General features: G+C 45.0%; 1 protein-coding gene across 1 annotated transcript in view; it reads right to left on the bottom strand.

Moving 5' to 3' along the window:
- Positions 1-6,310: 6,310 nt before the first annotated feature.
- The window catches only part of ZBTB41 (zinc finger and BTB domain containing 41), a 34,021-nt gene continuing 21,718 nt past the window's right edge, over positions 6,311-18,613 (bottom strand). Inside the window, exons 9-10 of the mRNA XM_040407566.1 lie at positions 16,244-16,332; positions 6,311-6,949 (exon numbers count right to left, since the gene is read on the bottom strand). Coding sequence (XP_040263500.1) covers positions 6,417-6,949; positions 16,244-16,332 — 622 coding nt within the window. The 3' untranslated portion in view covers positions 6,311-6,416. The remainder of the gene's footprint in view (positions 6,950-16,243; positions 16,333-18,613) is intronic.

Below are 18,613 nucleotides of genomic sequence, written 5' to 3' on the forward strand. Positions count from 1 at the left end.
TCAGTTGGATTGGAGGGAAAGCGTATAGAAGTCCTGCTGTCCAGGAACCCGAAAATGCATCCACTCTTGTCGGATTGTCTTTGAACAATAGGGAATAAATCTAGGCTTGGAGGACCCCATCTCCTGCAAATTTCCAGAAAGATCGATTTGTTGAGACTCCACTCCCCTGGATTCAGTTTTTCTCTGCTGAAAAAAAAAATCCGCTAATGTTTTCTTCTCCTTTTAGATGGACTGTGGAGAATGATCTTATGTGCAACTGCCCTCTCACCTCTCCTCCTGCTCCCTCTTTGACTGGCCACAATCTGGCTTCCAACCCCACCACTGGACTGAGACTGCCCTTACCAAAGTCACCAATGACCTCCTAACAGCCAAAACCAAAAAACATTTTTCTGTCCTCCTTCTTTGACACTGTCGACTACTCCCTTCTGTTGCAAACTCTCTCATCTCTTGGCATCACTGACTTGGCCCTCTCCTGGATCACATCATACCTCACAGACCGGAGTCTCCCACTCTCACACCACCTCCTTGTCTCATTCCCGCTCTGTTGGTGTCCCGCAAAGCTCTGTCCTAGGACCTCTGCTCTTTTCTATTTACACTTTTGGCCTGGGATATCTCAGAGTCGCATTGTATTCAGTAGCACTCTTATGCTGATGACACACAAATCTACCTCTCTGGTCCAGACATCACCACCTTATTATCCAGAATCTGTGGCCTTCCATCTAGCACTCTCACCCTCTCCAATCTATCCTCAACTCTGCTGCCCAACGGCAATCCACCTCTCACCCTATTACTCCTCTGCCTCTCCCCTCTGCCAATCCCTTCACTGGCTCCCCATTGCCCAGTGAATTCAATTCAAAATACTAACAAATACATACAAGGCCGTCCACAACCTGTCCCCTCCCTACATCTCTGAGCTACTTTCCCGATACATTCCCACACGCACTCTCCGATCCTCACAAGACCTCCTTCTCTCCTCTCCTCTTATCACCTCTTCCCACAATCGCCTCCAAGATTTCTCCCATGCATCCCCCACACTCTGGAACTCGCTACCCCAACATATAAGACTCTCACCGACAGTGGAAACCTTCAAAAGAAACCTGAAAACCCACCTCTTCAGACAAGCCTACAACCAGTGACCCTGCTGCCTCTATACCGCCATGACCAACTTCACCCGCACCTACTGTGTCCTTCTCCCATACCATGTAGAATGTAGGCCCTCTCTCCTTCTGTACCAGTTTGTAACTGGTCTTATTCATGCTTAGTGCAATTGTCTGTATTATGTATGTGCACCGCTTATCATATGTACAGCGCTATGGAATGAATGGTGCTTTGATAATAAATAATAATAATGTGCCTCTCTGCCCAGGGGAAGATCTGGAATGCAATCTGCCAGAGGTTTTTGCTCTTTGTGCTTGTTTAGATATACTACTGTGGTCCTGTTTTCTGACAAGATTTTGACAATTTGTGAGTGGATGGCTGGGGAAAGCGCTTTCAGTGCCAGAAGCACTGCTAGCAACTCTTTTGAATTTGATGATAGAGGGAGAGGATCTGGATCCCAGACTCCCTGTACTAGCTGATTCTTGCAGTGGGCTCCCCAACCTGAATCGCTTGCGTCCGTTGTGATAACTTGGTTCTTGTCTCGAGAGGGAAGAGTCACTGTCTTGTCTAGTGAGAAAGCACTTCAGTTCCAGGACTTCAGGAGGAAGTTTTGAAGAATCCTTCTGTGGAATGGAGCCCATTTGACTGCTGGTATAGAAGTAATCAACCCTAGAATCCCACTAACTTGGTAAAAAATCCACGGGGCTGATGAGAGGCCGAAGGGTAAGACTTGGAACTGCAGATGGACAAGTTGGTTCTCCAAAAAGATTGCGTACCGAAGATACTTTTGGTGATTAGGGCTGAAACGATTACTCGATTGAATCGAATAATTCGACACAAAAAAATCCTGAATGCAAATTTATTGCATCGAAGATTCGTTTGTGTCACGTGACCACGGAGCAGGAGTGAAGCGCTTGCTATTACTTCCGCTGGCCCGCAATACTCACCTTTCCAGCAGGGGGCCGCTGGCTCTGAGGTGGGGGAAGAGCTTAAAGGGAACCTGTCATGTGGATATTTGATTATAATCTAACTAATTATATACAATCATTAACTACTAAAAAGTGCCTTAGGGCTCTTTCACACCTGCGTTATTGTCTTCCGGCATAGAGTTCCGTCGTCGGGGCTCTATGCCGGAAGAATCCTGATCAGGATTATCCTAATGCATTCTGAATGGAGAGTAATCCGTTCAGGATGCATCAGGATGTCTTCAGTTCCGGTACGGAACGTTTGTTGGCCGGAGAAAATACCGCAGCATGCTGCGCTTTTTGCTCCGGCCAAAAATCCGGAACACTTGCCGCAAGGCCGGATCCGGAATTAATGCCCATTGGAAGGCATTGATCCGGATCCGGCCTTAAGCTAAACGTCGTTTCGGCGCATTGCCGGAGCCGACATTTAGCTTTTTCAGAGTGGTTACCATGGCTGCCGGGACGCTAAAGTCCTGACAGCCATGGTAAGTGTAGCGGGGAGCGGGGGAGCAGTGTACTTACCGTCCGTGCGGCTCCCCGGGCGCTCCAGAGTGACGTCAGGGCGCCCCAAGCGCATGGATCATGTGATCACATGGATCACGTCATCCATGCGCATGGGGCGCTCTGACGTCATTCTGGAGCGCCCCGGGAGCCGCACGGACTGTAAGTATACCGCTCCCCGCTCCTACTATGGCAACCAGGACTTTAATAGCGTCCTGGGTGCCATAGTAACACTGAAAGCATTTTGAAGACGGTTCCGTCTTCAAATGCTTTCAGTACACTTGCGTTTTTCCGGATCCGGAGTGTAATTCCGGCAAGTGGAGTACACGCCGGATCCGGACAACGCAAGTGTGAAAGAGGCCTTAGATGTATTCACTTACTAGTGTGACAGATGGTTACCTCATAATATACACACAAAGATGCCGCATGCTAATGAGCTGATTTGAGTCCAGCGTGATGTCATTGAGTCCAGCATTTATTTAATTAACAGCTATAGCCACTCCCCTGCCAACCTGCTGCTGATTCATATGGAAAATAACTGTCATTCAGCAGCAGGTGGGCGGGGAGAGTCAGGAGCTCATGAATATTCAGGACTCATCATTATGAGCTGGAGCTTTTCAATACAAGATGTTGGCAGATTGACTGGGTCAATTAAAGAAAGTGAGCCAGCATTTTGCTAAGAGAATCAGTCACTTATTTATGTTGCCCTTAGTTAGGACACCATAAAACTGGTGACAGGTTCCCTTTAAGGCACTGGGGAATAGTGGAGCCGATGGTACAGGGGGGAACGAAGGGTGTTGGGGACTGATGGCATGTGGTCTGATTTGTTTTTATAAAGGAAAACAGTCTAGTAATTCATTTTTTCTTATTAGAATACTCGATTAATCGTAAAAATAATCAATAAAATACTCAATTTCTAAAATAATTGTTTACTGCAGCCCTACACATGATAGTATGCATCTGCCAGATCTACGGTTACCATGTTGCAATCCTGGGTCAGCAAGTTGATGGTTGATTTTGCTGTCTCCATCTTGAACTTCTTGTATTGGATGAATTTGTTGAGATGTTTCAGATTGATAATAGCTCAGAAGGAGCTGTTCATTTATTTTTTTTATCTGGATGTAGATTTTTTTTTTTTGTGGTATAGCAGCCATCTTAGATTCAATGGCCGAGCTGACCTCCTCTTTAATGAGAGTTTTCAGGCTATCCATCAGAGAAGGGGCCTCTTCTGACATGATTTTTCTGTACACTTTTGACTAAAGTTTTTTTTACTGTGACCTGCTGTCTTTTGCAGATAGCGCAATTCTTCTTTAATCTAGGTTCCCTACTTTATCCGGCATCTCTGCCCTGAAAATGTAAAAATGACCCCTTACTATGGAGTAATGATTTAATGTGGGGGGCCTCCACCAGGAAAAAGCAACATCCCAAGTGTATAATATAAAAATATTTCTCCCCAGATGAGGCTTACTGGGCTGAGGGCCTTAGGAATGTCGTAAGACTTTTCAGGAGGCAGCGACATGCTTTCCTCAGGGTGAAGGATGCGATAGGTACTGCGCACGCCATCCTGATTCCATGCCGGCATTTTTTGAAGCTAACTTCCAGGTCACGTGGTCCATGGCCGCATGCTCTGCCAGCCGCAACCACAAGACCACCTCTCGTGGGTCTTCGGCCCTCTGAGGTCCCCGCGCCGGCATGTCTTCCTGTAAAGCTCCACAGGAGCGCAATAACCCGGGGCTGCCTGCGCAGGGCTTATGCAAAAGCAAGCGGAGGGAGCGGTATCTCGTCCTGGATCCCGCTGCTCTGCTTCAGCCCTCCTGAAGATCAGGGAATACTTACCAAAGGCTAAGCGATAACCTTAAGCAGGAGGGAACCCCTGCTAGTTCTCCACTTCGTCCCGAGTGACAGGAAACAACTGGAGAAGGTAAAGGGGAGGAGGCTTTTAAATCTTTGTTCTCCACGTTGTTTCCTGTCCCCGGGAGGCGCGGTAACCTCCTGCTTAGTGCCGTTGGGGAGGCGTACGGAAAATAACAGATTTCCGACCAAACGACCAGTCAGAAGAGCAGTGTTCACTACAGGAATTCACGCTCCCACACAGAGTGTGTTTCACGACACACACATCTGAAAACTGCCATTTGTGAGAACGGTAAATATTCACTTGGGGCTCATTCACATTTGTGTCAGACTCCATTAGGAGCTTTCGTCTCATTCTCTTAAAAACACCAGGAAAAATAGTTATTTTTGTTGTTTTGCTCCTCTACCAGAGCAGAACAGTAGTGACGACAATCATGTGAACTCATCCTTAGGCCACATGCACACAACCAAATCTGTATTTTGGACTACAAATTATGGATACCTTCCACGGGCACTCTGCATTTTTCTCACTCCCATCAATAGAAATGACTATTCTCGTCCACAACACAGACCAGAATAGGACAAATTCTATCATTTGCTGACCGGCCACATAGCAACAAATGGGTCAGTGTGCTAACCGCAAAAAATGCGCACAGAAGAATAATACGGTTGTGTCCACGAGGCCTTACGCTAATTTCACAGGAATTTCACATAGCCCTTGTATTAACTTCCTCTACATGATAAATGCTATTTGCTGAAGTGAGACATCCCTTTTAAAGGGGTTGTGTCACTTCACCAAGTAGCATTTATCATGTAGAGAAAGTTAATAGAAGCCACTTACTAATGTATTTTTATTGTCCATATTGCTTCCTTTGTTGGCTTGATTCATTTTTCCATCACATTATACACTGCTCGTTTCCATGGTTACGACCACCTTACAACCCATCAGTGGTGGTCGTGCTTGCACAATATAGGAAAAAGCATTGGCCTCTCTGGTGGCCAGGACCGTGGGAGCGCACATAGGCTGGTGCTTTTTCCTATAGTGTGCAAGTACGACCTCCGCTGCTGGATTGCAGGGTGGTTATAACCGTGGAAACATGTAGTGTATAATGTCATGGTAAAATGTATCCGGCCAGCAAAGGAGGCAATATAGACAATATCACAATACATTAGTAAGTGCCTTGTATTAACTTTCTCTACATGATAATTGCTATTTGCTGAAGTGACACAATCCCTTTAAATCACCAGGCCAGTTCTCATATTCTTCCTTTCCACCAGAAATACTCAGCACCAGAGGGGAGATTCTTCAGCCCACAGTTAGCACATATGGTCAGGATTAGAGGTTAGTCTTCAGTAAGTGACCACGTCCTGGTCACAAATAATACATTTAATTTAGGATCAGAATACTTACAAATGATACCTTGTCTTCTGAGATTTATATCTAAATGACGCTCTAAAATCTGGTGTACAATTAATCTTTGGTATGAGGAAGTGTTTTTTTTTTAAAGAATACTAGAAGCGGAAGATGTAGCTGATGATAATCCCGGAGTATCCAATAGATTTTACAGATCAAAGTAACTTACTACAGTGCGGTCTGGACTCCTGACTACAAATGTACAGATAAAATGGAGAACTCAATTGTACAGCAGTGTAACAACCTAGAGAAGTGGAGCCTTATGGCTAGGGATAAAAGGCAACTTTTGGCCGTGTGACATTAATATTGGAAATGATTCAATGTCAGCCGCAGCTAACGATAGTGTGCATTCACACAAAAATCCTCCAGGGTTGGATCTCGTGTTGCGGTACTTTGGAGGTGGCAAGAAGACCACATTCACTAGAGGTAGGTGTGATGAAGCCCCGCAACATTGAGATTTTATGTCACACAACTAGAGGTCACCGTGTAGCCCTAGTCCAGCTGTTTTCCAAGGGTGGTGCCTGCCCTTAACCCCTGCGGTGCAGCCCTCGCTCTCCGGGTAACCAATGTGGAATGTCCCCCTTATGTCAGTGATGCTCAGCATTGGAAACAGTTTGCACAGTCGGCTGAGGGTCCAGCCCAAGCAATGTCCCCAAATATGAATGTTCTCTGGTTTCCATGATTTGCTCTGGTCTGACCGGATGTAAAAGGGTTGCAGGCTGAGGGTTAAGTGTGTATTTTTCCAAGAAAGCCAAGTCAGGGGGCCGTTGGTAGTCAGCCGGCTGGGACAGCACAGAAGAACCAGAATGCGTCTCCAACTCTGCCTCATTTTCACCCATTTCAACGGGTACCAATGTGATGGGGACACACACATCTGCATCTGAGCTCTGGGAGGCAGCCGGGTAGGTCTTTGTCTCCTCTCGTGCTGGGACCTCCTCGTCTGCCTTAGAACCATGAACATGGTCGATGTGATACTTCAGCTTATCCTTCCGTTTGAAGGTTGCATTGCAATGCTGGCAGTTGAAGGGGCGGGCATCTGAATGGATGACTAAATGTTTAGTCAGAGTCTTTTTAATGCGAAATGACTGGTTGCAGATCTGACATTTGTACGGCTTCTCACCTGCAGATGAAAGAAATGGTTATTTCTCCATATCCTCATAACAAGTTTCCTTTAGGCTACATGCAGACCACCGTATGTGTTTTGAGATCCGCAAAAAAAAAAAACAGATGACATCCGTATGCCATCCGTTATTTTTTTTGCGCATCCATTGTACCAATGCCTAAAACAGACAATAGGACATGTTCTATTTTTATTGCGGGGCTACAGAACGGACACGGTGTGCTGTCCGCATTTTTTGCAGACCCACTGAAATAAATGGGTCCGCATCCTATCTGCAAAAAAAACCGGAACGGACACGGAAACAAACAACGTTCGTGTGCATGTAGCCTAAAACGAGGGAAATAGTAGTTTTATGGAATCCAAGCTCAAAAATAAGCAATAACCTATATAAGACTGCACGTTGTGAGCATCACACCTTGTCACTCCTATAGCACACCAAAGTGTCTTATATATTGAAGTAGAATTGTTTTATAAAACACCTCTTAACCCTTACAAGATCTGGTGATTTACCATTTTTTCGTTTGTTTTTCTTACTCCCAGCCCCCCCAAAGTAATAACTTTTTTTTATTTTTTCATTCACATAGCCATATAAGGGCTTGTTTTCTTTTTGTGGAACAAAAGGTACTTTCTAAGGCTACTTTCACACTTGCGGCAGGACGGATCCGACATGCTGTTCACCATGTCGGATCCGTCCTGCGGCTATTTCGCCGTGCCTCCGGACCGCCGCTCCGTCCCCATTGACTATAATGGGGACGGGGGCGGAGCTCCGGCACAGCACGGCGAAAGCCGCCGGACTAAAAAACCTGACCTGCAGTAATATAGTCCGGCGGCCTTTCGCCGTGCACCGCCGGAGCTCCGCCCCCATTATAGTCAATGGGGACGGAGCGGCGGTCCGGAGAAATAGCCGCAGGACGGATCCGACATGGTGAGCAGTATGTCGGATCCGTCCTGCCGCAAGTGTGAAAGTACCCTAATGGCATCATTTACGGTTGCATACAATGTGGTGAGAAGCAGGGGAAAAATTTCAAATGGGGTGGAATTATAAAAAACAAAACAAAAAAAAAAACACTATTCCGCTACTGTTTTCATGGGGGTTATTTTTACACCGTTTCCTATGTGGTAAAACCGACCAGTTACTGTTATTCTGGTACCATATGTATAGTTTTTCTTCCATTTCAATACCCCAAAAAATGAAAAGAACTTAAAAAAAAAAAGAATAATAATTTTTTCTTTGGACTGCCATATTCTGACCCCCATCACTTTTTATTCTGTGTGCAGAGCTGTGTGAAGACTCATTTATTGTGGGGCGATCTGCAATTTTCATTAACACCATTCTGGCTTGTGAATGACTTTTTGACCACTTCATAAAATTTTTTGTGGGGGGTGAAGCGACAAAAAAAAAATGTATGTATTTTTATTTTAATTGGGGGGAAGGGGGGGGGAGGCGATTCAAATTTTTATATATTTAAAAAATAAAAATAAAAATATTTTTGTAACATTTTTTAATAGTTCCCCTATGTTGCCACAGGCAGGACCTCCATAGGGACTAATGTGCGGCAGCCCTGTACCACTCTTGAGTACAGAGGCTGCTACACACCCTCTCTGGCTCCCTCACCGGGGAACCGGTACACAGCCAGGAGTGCGCAGTCCCGGTCTTCAACTTCCCAGATCTGAGGGTTTAAATGTATTCTATCGACATTGTCGTCGATTGAAAACATTAGTCCTGCTCGCAAGCGTGAGCCATTTTTAAATGCCCAACCATGGTCAGTGGTTAAAGGGAATCTTGGCTTCTTGCATGCGCTGGAAGCCAGGAGACTGGCAGCTGCAGAGTGGTGTCTCCCAGCTTCCAGCTCATGCGCCTATGAAGCTGTGCCAAGTCCATCTGGTTTCACTGCGAATCTCTGGGAAACAAGTTTTCAGGAGCGTCACTGGACCAGTGTCACAATGAGCTTGATTACAGCCTGGACAGCGTGACCATTCAAAGGAATGACCCACCTTGAGGACTAGTCACGGATACTCAGCATATTGCGTGCACCAAATAAAAAAATTTGTTTTTCGAACACTGCCTTCTCAGAAAGTTCAGACAAAACCACGTCTGTCTGAACACTGCTCCTGTAATGATTTATTCCTGCCCGGCCTCGGCTGTACTGAATTATATTTGTCAGCATTAGGTGCGTACAATTCAGTACAGTCGTGGTCAGGCTGGAGCACACAACATTATGAATCATTATTGTGCTGTGAGTTGGTGTCACGGAGCAGTGTTGTCAGTCCGGGAAATGCTGCCATCACAGAGTGTATTCCCCACAACAGTGTGCAATAGTGTGAAACAGAGCAGTAAAGTGAGGGGAAGAATTACTGTGACAGGTTACCTTTAATGTACAAGAAAAATGTGGTGGGGGAGGCATGTCCGAGACATTACTACAATGCTCTGAATGGGTAGTCCAGGGTGACGACAGCCATCTGTACATGAATTGAAAACGGGACCAGAAAAGAGGCAGCATGGAAGAAAGGGAGGGCACCAGGTATGTTGACTATACATGTCATGTGTATGGACTGGGTTGCTTTAAAGGGGTTGTCCCGGTTCAGAGCTGAACCCCGACATCCCTCCATTTTCACCCCGGCAGCCCCCCTGACATGAACATCGAAGCAGTTCATGCTCCGATGCTCTCCTTTGCCCTGCGTTAAATTGCGCAGGGCAAAGGCATTTTTTGGAGTTCCGGTGACGTACCGCGGCTCTATGGGGCTGCCAGTAACCCCGGTGACGTCACCAGCACTGATGGGCGGGATTTAGCTCTGGCCTAGCCAGTAAAACAGCTAGGGCAAAGTTAAAACCCGCCCCTCAGAGCCGGTGACATCACTGAACACACTGCCGGGCGGAAGTTTCCGCCCGGCAGTGTGTTATTAAAAACAAAAGAGCCTGTGCCCTGCGCGATCTAGCGCAGGGCAAGGGAGCGCATCTGAGCATGAGATGCTCCGATCCTAGCCTCAGGGGGGTTGTCTGGGTGAAAATAAGGGTATGTCCGGGTTCAGCTCTGAACTCGGACAACGCTTTTAAATTTACAGATTCTTGCTGTGATATTATTTAACCACCTCCGGACCGCCTAACGCAGGATCGCGTTCCGGAGGTGGCAGCCCTGCGCAGAGTCACGCATATATGCGTCATCTCGCGATGGGCGAGATTTCCTGTGAACGCGCGCACACAGGCGCGCGCGCTCACAGGAACGGAAGGTAAGAGAGTTGATCTCCAGCCTGCCAGCGGCGATCGTTCGCTGGCAGGCTGGAGATGTGTTTTTTTTAACCCCTAACAGGTATATTAGACGCTGTTTTGATAACAGCGTCTAATATACCTGCTACCTGGTCCTCTGGTGGTCCCATTTGTTTGGATCGACCACCAGAGGACACAGGTAGCTCAGTAAAGTCCCACCAAGCACCACTACACTACACTACACCCCCCCCCCGTCACTTATTAACCCCTTATTAGTCCCTGATCACCCCTGATCACCCCATATAGACTCCCTGATCACCCCCCTGTCATTGATCACCCCCCTGTCATTGATTACCCCCCTGTAAAGCTCCATTCAGATGTCCGCATGATTTTTACGGATCCACTGATAGATGGATCGGATCCGCAAAACGCATCCGGACGTCTGAATGAAGCCTTACAGGGGCGTGATCAATGACTGTGGTTATCACCCCATATAGACTCCCTGATCACCCCCCCTGTCATTGATTACACCCCTGTCATTGATCAACCCCCTGTAAAGCTCCATTCAGACGTCCGCATGATTTTTACGGATCCACTGATAGATAGATCGGATCCGCAAAACGCATCCGGACGTCTGAATGAAGCCTTACAGGGGCGTGATCAATGACTGTGGTGATCACCCCATATAGACTCCCTGATCACCCCCCTGTAAAGCTCCATTCAGATGTCCGCATGATTTTTACGGATGCACTGATAGATGGATCCGATCCTCAAAACGCATCCGGACGTCTGAATGAAGCCTTACAGGGGCATGATCAATGACTGTGGTGATCACCCCATATAGACTCCCTGATCACCCCCCTGTAAAGCTCCATTCAGATGTCCGCATGATTTTTACGGATGCACTGATAGATGGATCCGATCCGCAAAACGCATCCGGACGTCTGAATGAAGCCTTACAGGGGCATGATCAATGACTGTGGTGATCACCCCATATAGACTCCCTGATCACCCCCCTGTCATTGATCACCCCCCTGTAAAGCTCCATTCAGATGTCCGCATGATTTTTACGGATGCACTGATAGATGGATCCGATCCGCAAAACGCATCCGGACGTCTGAATGAAGCCTTACAGGGGCATGATCAATGACTGTGGTGATCACCCCATATAGACTCCCTGATCACCCCCCTGTCATTGATTACCCCCCTGTAAAGCTCCATTCAGATGTCCGCATGATTTTTACGGATGCACTGATAGATGGATCGGATCCGCAAAACGCATCCGGACGTCTGAATGAAGCCTTACAGGGGCATGATCAATGACTGTGGTGATCACCCCATATAGACTCCCTGATCAACCCCCCTGTCATTGATCAACCCCCCTGTCATTGATCAACCCCCCTGTCATTGATCAACCCCCCTGTCATTGATCAACCCCCCTGTCATTGATCAACCCCCCTGTCATTGATCACCCCCCTGTCATTGATCACCCCTCTGTAAGGCTCCATTCAGATATTTTTTTGGCCCAAGTTAGCAGAATTTATTTTTTTTTTTCTTACAAAGTCTCATATTCCACTAACTTGTGTCAAAAAATAAAATCTCACATGAACTCACCATACCCCTCACGGAATCCAAATGCGTAAAATTTTTTAGACATTTATATTCCAGACTTCTTCTCACGCTTTAGGGCCCCTAGAATGCCAGGGCAGTATAAATACCCCACATGTGACCCCATTTCGGAAAGAAGACACCCCCAGGTATTCCGTGAGGGGCATATTGAGTCCATGAAAGATTGAATTTTTTGTCCCAAGTTAGCGGAACGGGAGACTTTGTGAGAAAAAAATTAAAAATATCAATTTCCGCTAACTTGTGCCAAAAAAAAAAAATTTCTATGAACTCGCCATGCCCCTCATTGAATACCTTGGGGTGTCTTCTTTCCAAAATGGGGTCACATGTGGGGTATTTATACTGCTCTGGCATTCTAGGGGCCCCAAAGCGTGAGAAGAAGTCTGGTATCCAAATGTCTAAAAATGCCCTCCTAAAAGGAATTTGGGCACCTTTGCGCATCTAGGCTGCAAAAAAGTGTCACACATCTGGTATCGCCGTACTCAGGAGAAGTTGGGGAATGTGTTTTGGGGTGTCATTTTACATATACCCATGCTGGGTGAGAGAAATATCTTGGTCAAATGCCAACTTTGTATAAAAAAATGGGAAAAGTTGTCTTTTGCCAAGATATTTCTCTCACCCAGCATGGGTATATGTAAAATGACACCCCAAAACACATTCCCCAACTTCTCCTGAATACGGCGATACCACATGTGTGACACTTTTTTGCAGCCTAGGTGGGCAAAGGGGCCCATATTCCAAAGAGCACCTTTAGGATTTCACAGGTCATTTACCTACTTACCACACATTAGGGCCCCTGGAAAATGCCAGGGCAGTATAACTACCCCACAAGTGACCCCATTTTGGAAAGAAGACACCCCAAGGTATTCCGTGAGGGGCATGGCGAGTTCCTAGAATTTTTTATTTTTTGTCACAAGTTAGTGGAAAATGCTTATTTTTTTTTTCATACAAAGTCTCATATTCCACTAACTTGTGACAAAAAATAAAAAGTTCCATGAACTCACTATGCCCATCAGCGAATACCTTGGGGTCTCTTCTTTCCAAAATGGGGTCACTTGTGGGGTAGTTATACTGCCCTGGCATTCTAGGGGCCCAAATGTGTGGTAAGGAGTTTGAAATCAAATTCTGTAAAAAATGACCTGTGAAATCCGAAAGGTGCTCTTTTGAATATGGGCCCCTTTGCCCACCTAGGCTGCAAAAAAGTGTCACACATCTGGTATCTCCGTAATCGGGAGAAGTTGGGGAATGTGTTTTGGGGTGTCATTTTACATATACCCATGCTGGGTGAGAGAAATATCTTGGCAAAAGACAACTTTTCCCATTTTTTTATACAAAGTTGGCATTTGACCAAGATATTTATCTCACCCAGCATGGGTATATGTAAAAAGACACCCCAAAACACATTCCTCAACTTCTCCTGAATACAGAGATACCACATGTGTGACACTTTTTTGCAGCCTAGGTGGGCAAAGGGGCCCACATTCCAAAGAGCACCTTTCGGATTTCACAGGTCATTTACCTACTTACCACACATTTGGGCCCCTAGAATGCCAGGGCAGTATAACTACCCCACAAGTGACCCCATTTTGGAAAGAAGAGACCCCAAGGTATTCGCTGATGGGCATAGTGAGTTCATGGAAGTTTTTATTTTTTGTCACAAGTTTGTGGAATATGAGACTTTGTATGAAAAAAAAAATAAAAAAAAAAATCATCATTTTCCACTAACTTGTGACAAAAAATAAAAAATTCTAGGAACTCGCCATGCCCCTCACGGAATACCTTGGGGTGTCTTCTTTCCAAAATGGGGTCACTTGTGGGGTAGTTATACTGCCCTGGTATTCTAGGGGCCCAAATGTGTGGTAAGGAGTTTGAAATCAAATTCTGTAAAAAATGAGGAGTGAAATCCGAAAGGTGCTCTTTGGAATATGGGCCCCTTTGCCCACCTAGGCTGCAAAAAAGTGTCACACATCTGGTATCCCCGTACTCAGGAGAAGTTGAGGAATGTGTTTTGGGGTGTCTTTTTACATATACCCATGCTGGGTGAGATAAATATCTTGGTCAAATGACAACTTTGTATAAAAAAATGGGAAAAGTTGTCTTTTGCCAAGATATTTCTCTCACCCAGCATGGGTATATATAAAATGACACCCCAAAACACATTCCCCACCTTCTCCTGAGTACGGAGATACCAGATGTGTGACACTTTTTTGCAGCCTAGGTGGGCAAAGGGGCCCATATTCCAAAGAGCACCTTTCGGATTTGACAGGTCATTTTTTACAGAATTTGATTTCAAACTCCTTACCACACATTTGGGCCCCTAGAATGCCAGGGCAGTATAACTACCCCACAAGTGACCCCATTTTGGAAAGAAGAGACCCCAAGGTATTCGCTGATGGGCATAGTGAGTTCATAGAACTTTTTATTTTTTGTCACAAGTTAGTGGAATATGAGACTTTGTAAGAAAAAAAAAAAAAAAAAAAAATCATAATTTTCCGCTAAACTTGTGACAAAAAATAAAAAGTTCTATGAACTCACTATGCCCATCAGCGAATACCTTAGGGTGTGTACTTTCAGAAATGGGGTCATTTGTGGGGTGTTTGTACTGTCTGGGCATTGTAGAACCTCAGGAAACATGACAGGTGCTCAGAAAGTCAGAGCTGCTTCAAAAAGCGGAAATTCACATTTTTGTACCATAGTTTGTAAACGCTATAACTTTTACCCAAACCATTTTTTTTTTACCCAAACATTTTTTTTTTATCAAAGACATGTAGAACTATAAATTTAGAGCAAAATTTCTATATGGATGTCGTTTTTTTTTGCAAAATTTTACTACTGAAAGTGAAAAATGTCATTTTTTTGCAAAAAAATCGTTAAATTTCGATTAATAACAAAAAAAGTAAAAATGTCAGCAGCAATGAAATACCACCAAATGAAAGCTCTATTAGTGAGAAGAAAAGGAGGTAAAATTCATTTGGGTGGTAAGTTGCATGACCGAGCAATAAACGGTGAAAGTAGTGTAGGTCAGAAGTGTAAAAAGTGGCCTGGTCTTTCAGGGTGTTTAAGCACTGGGGGCTGAAGTGGTTAAAGAGGACCTGTCACCACAAAATGCAATGTAAGCTACAAGCATCATGTTACAGAGCAGGAGGAGCTGAGCAGATTAATATACCGTTTTTTGGGAAACTATTCAAGAAAACTTGTCATTTATACATTCATATTAGAGATGAGCGAATTTCCGCTTATCAAATTCGTTTGCGATTCGTTTAGTGGTAAATGCAGAATTGTGTTATGGATTCAGTTACCACGGACCATATCGCAATTCTATGCCGGATCTGTCCCGTTTTAGTTATGCAGGCCATAGACTTCTATTATGACGGAATAAATAACGGAATAAAAGGCATTCCATTATGCATTCTGTCATAGAATTACGTTATGGTCTGTGGTAACAGAATCCATAACGCAATTCTGCTTTTACCAACAAAAAAAGTATGAACGAATTTCAAAATATGAAATTCGCTCATCTCTAATTCATCTCTACTTTTTCTGACCGACTTCATTCTTCACGAGGGAGGTGTTATCAGTGACTGATAGCATTCCCTGTGTACGTGTGTATACAGAGATAGCTGTCAGTCACAGATAGTTGTACACAGGGGAGGTGTTATCAGTGACTGATAGCATTCCCTGTGTACGTGTGTATACAGAGATAGCTGTCAGTCACTGATAGTTGTACACAGGGGAGGTGTTAACAATGATTCATGGTATTCTCTGTGCAAGTGTGTATACATAGATGGCTGTCAGTCCCTGACAGCTGTACACGGGGGAGGCGTTATCAATGATTCATAGTATTCTCTGTGTAAGGGCTCGTTCACACGACCGTTGGTGTCCCGTGCCTGTGCTGTGAACCACAAATTGCGGTCCACAATGCACGGGCACCTTCCGTGGAGCAGTCGCATGGGGATCGCTGACCCATTCACTTCTCCGTTCCGCAGAAAGATAGAGCATGTTCTTTTTGCGGTGTGGAGGCATGGAACGGAACCCCAGAAAGCACTCTGTAGTGCTTCCGTAGTCTTCTGTTCCGCATCTCCGGATTTGCGGACCCATTGAAATGAAAGGGTCCGCATCCGTGATGCAGAATGACAGACTACGGAAGCACTACAGTCCTGAGGATAGGTCATCAGTAATAAAATCTCAGAAAACCCCTTTAAATGTATAAATTACAAGTTTTAACTGAATCTTTTCCCACAAAATTAAATATCAGTCTGCTCAGCTCCTCCTGCTCTATAACCTGCAGATCGCATTGAATTTTGTGGCGACAGATCCTCACACAAGAATAATGCTCACACCTATCGTTCAGTGAGGTTAGAATACACCTACAGAATAATGGGGTTAATTACTGTGTGCTGGTATATTACACCTGGTTAAATGACAGATGGGTTGCTCTTATTAAAATAGATTTTTATACTTACCAGAATGTGTCCTGAAGTGCATTTCAAGACTTGACTTCCCTTTAAAAACCTTTTTGCATACTTCACATTGATGAAATGTGGCCTTGTACCTGTGAAGTGGAGCAAGTGACATTTTGACAAGAACATGGAAAGCCATCTTTCAGCGATAGTGGTGGTGATGGACGCAGCTATCAGATATCAGAGAAAATCCACAGTGTTATTCCCAGATATGCTGGGAAATGGCACTACAAGAAGTTACTCTGCCCGAATGTGTTTTACCAGCGATAATATAGAGACTCCATTATGCTTTAAGATCTTTCTTTTTACTCTCAGCAGCAAATAGTTAACAACATAAAAACAGAATTTTTTTTTTACAAGATATGTAAATCAGTGTTCAGGAACAGCCAATCAACAGGCAGCGTAGGTCATATAAGGTTTAACCCATCATAATAACGCCCTTCTTTCTTGCTGCTGACTCCCAAAAAGATATGTAGTAATTTTTCTCCTCATATGATTGTTAAAGTATAACTATATATATAGGTTTTAGCATTACTGCATTTGGTTTATATATATTCATTATATACACATTCATAGATCTAATATATATATATGAGAGAACTCTTATTTTACAATAGACTTTCCTATGGTTTTGATATAGATAGATAGATATTCCTTCACTCCTCACTCTCTAGTAGAGGTTTAATCAATCTCTCTATTACCCTCACCTCTTACCGACGTCAGTTTACTTTCGGTTTACCTCACCGCTCCGTTCCCTGCAGTGCGCACGCACTAGCTGGTCCTCAGCCTGCACGCTATTTCTCTCTCACACAAGTTTGTCAGACACACTCTGCATTCCTGTCAGACTCACCGCTAGTCAACTGCTTCCAGCTCGGCTCCTCTCAGTTCTTTGCTGCCCCCTAGTGTTATCACTAAACACAATATCCTTTCTACTTATGGTCGTCCATGTATATTTCAGTTTTCTTATATTTTCATTAGTATTAATCAAATTATTACTTAGGGCTCTTTCACACTTGCGTTCTTGTCTTCCGGCATAGAGTTCCGTCGTCGGGGCTCTATGCCGGAAGAATCCTGATCAGGATTATCCTAATGCATTCTGAATGGAGAGAAATCCGTTCAGGATGCATCAGGATGTCTTCAGTTCCGGAACGGAACGTTTTTTGGCCGGAGAAAATACCGCAGCATGCTGCGCTTTTTGCTCCGGCCAAAAATCCGGAACACTTGCCGCAAGGCCGGATCCGGAATTAATGCCCATTGAAAGGCATTGATCCGGATCCGGCCTTAAGCTAAACGTCGTTTCGGCGCATTGCCGGATCCGACATTTAGCTTTTTCTGAATGGTTACCATGGCTGCCGGGACGCTAAAGTCCTGGCAGCCATGGTAAAGTGTAGCGGGGAGCGGGGGAGCAGCATACTTACCGTCCGTGCGGCTCCCCGGGCGCTCCAGAGTGACGTCAGGGCGCCCCAAGCGCATGGATCATGTGATCACATGGATCACGTCATCCATGCGCATGGGGCGCTCTGACGTCACTCTGGAGCGCCCGGGGAGCCGCACGGACGGTAAGTATGCTGCTCCCCCGCTCCCCACTACTACTATGGCAACCAGGACTTTAATAGCGTCCTGGGTGCCATAGTAACACTGAACGCATTTGGAAGACGGTTCCGTCCTCAAATGCTTTCAGTACACTTGCGTTTTTCCGGATCCGGCGTGTAATTCCGGCAAGTGGAGTACACGCCGGATCCGGACAACGCAAGTGTGAAAGAGGCCTTATCTATATTTTTATATTATATGTTGTAATTATATCAATTTTTTCTTTATTTTCCTTATGAATTATCTATATACTTTTCCTCTACCATGTCCGAGGATTCTAATAAAATACCTGGGACTCCAGGTTCAATCATTGTGGAGGAAGATTTCCTTCAAGCCATAGTCAATGATACAGTGGCAAAATCTGTACAATGTGTGGTCGATTCCGCCATGTCTTCACTACAAAATGTTATTGCACAATCTGTGGCCGCAAACTTCTAAAGACCCTGCTACCCCGTCCGACCAATTTTGATCTACGGAGGAATCCACTTCCCATTTAGCGGAAGGTATGAAAAGGGGTAAAGCCACCCTTAAAATGCGCTTTTTTACTAATCCCACTCCTAAAAAAAAATTGCAAAAATTACATAAATGGGATCAGGATACGTCTAAAGCTTTTTCAAAAAGCACAATTACCGCTGCTAAAGTCAACATTGGACCCCCCGCCCCTGAGGTTGTCAACATGAAGCGGGCTTCTAAGGCTTTGAGAGTTAAGCCAGATTCATATAACTCTTCCCCTTCTGTGTCCTCCTTAGATAAGGCTGATAATTCTGACATTGACAATATGTC

This window comes from Bufo bufo, chromosome 9 (genome assembly GCF_905171765.1).
Source record: "Bufo bufo chromosome 9, aBufBuf1.1, whole genome shotgun sequence".
NCBI lineage: Eukaryota > Metazoa > Chordata > Amphibia > Anura > Bufonidae > Bufo > Bufo bufo.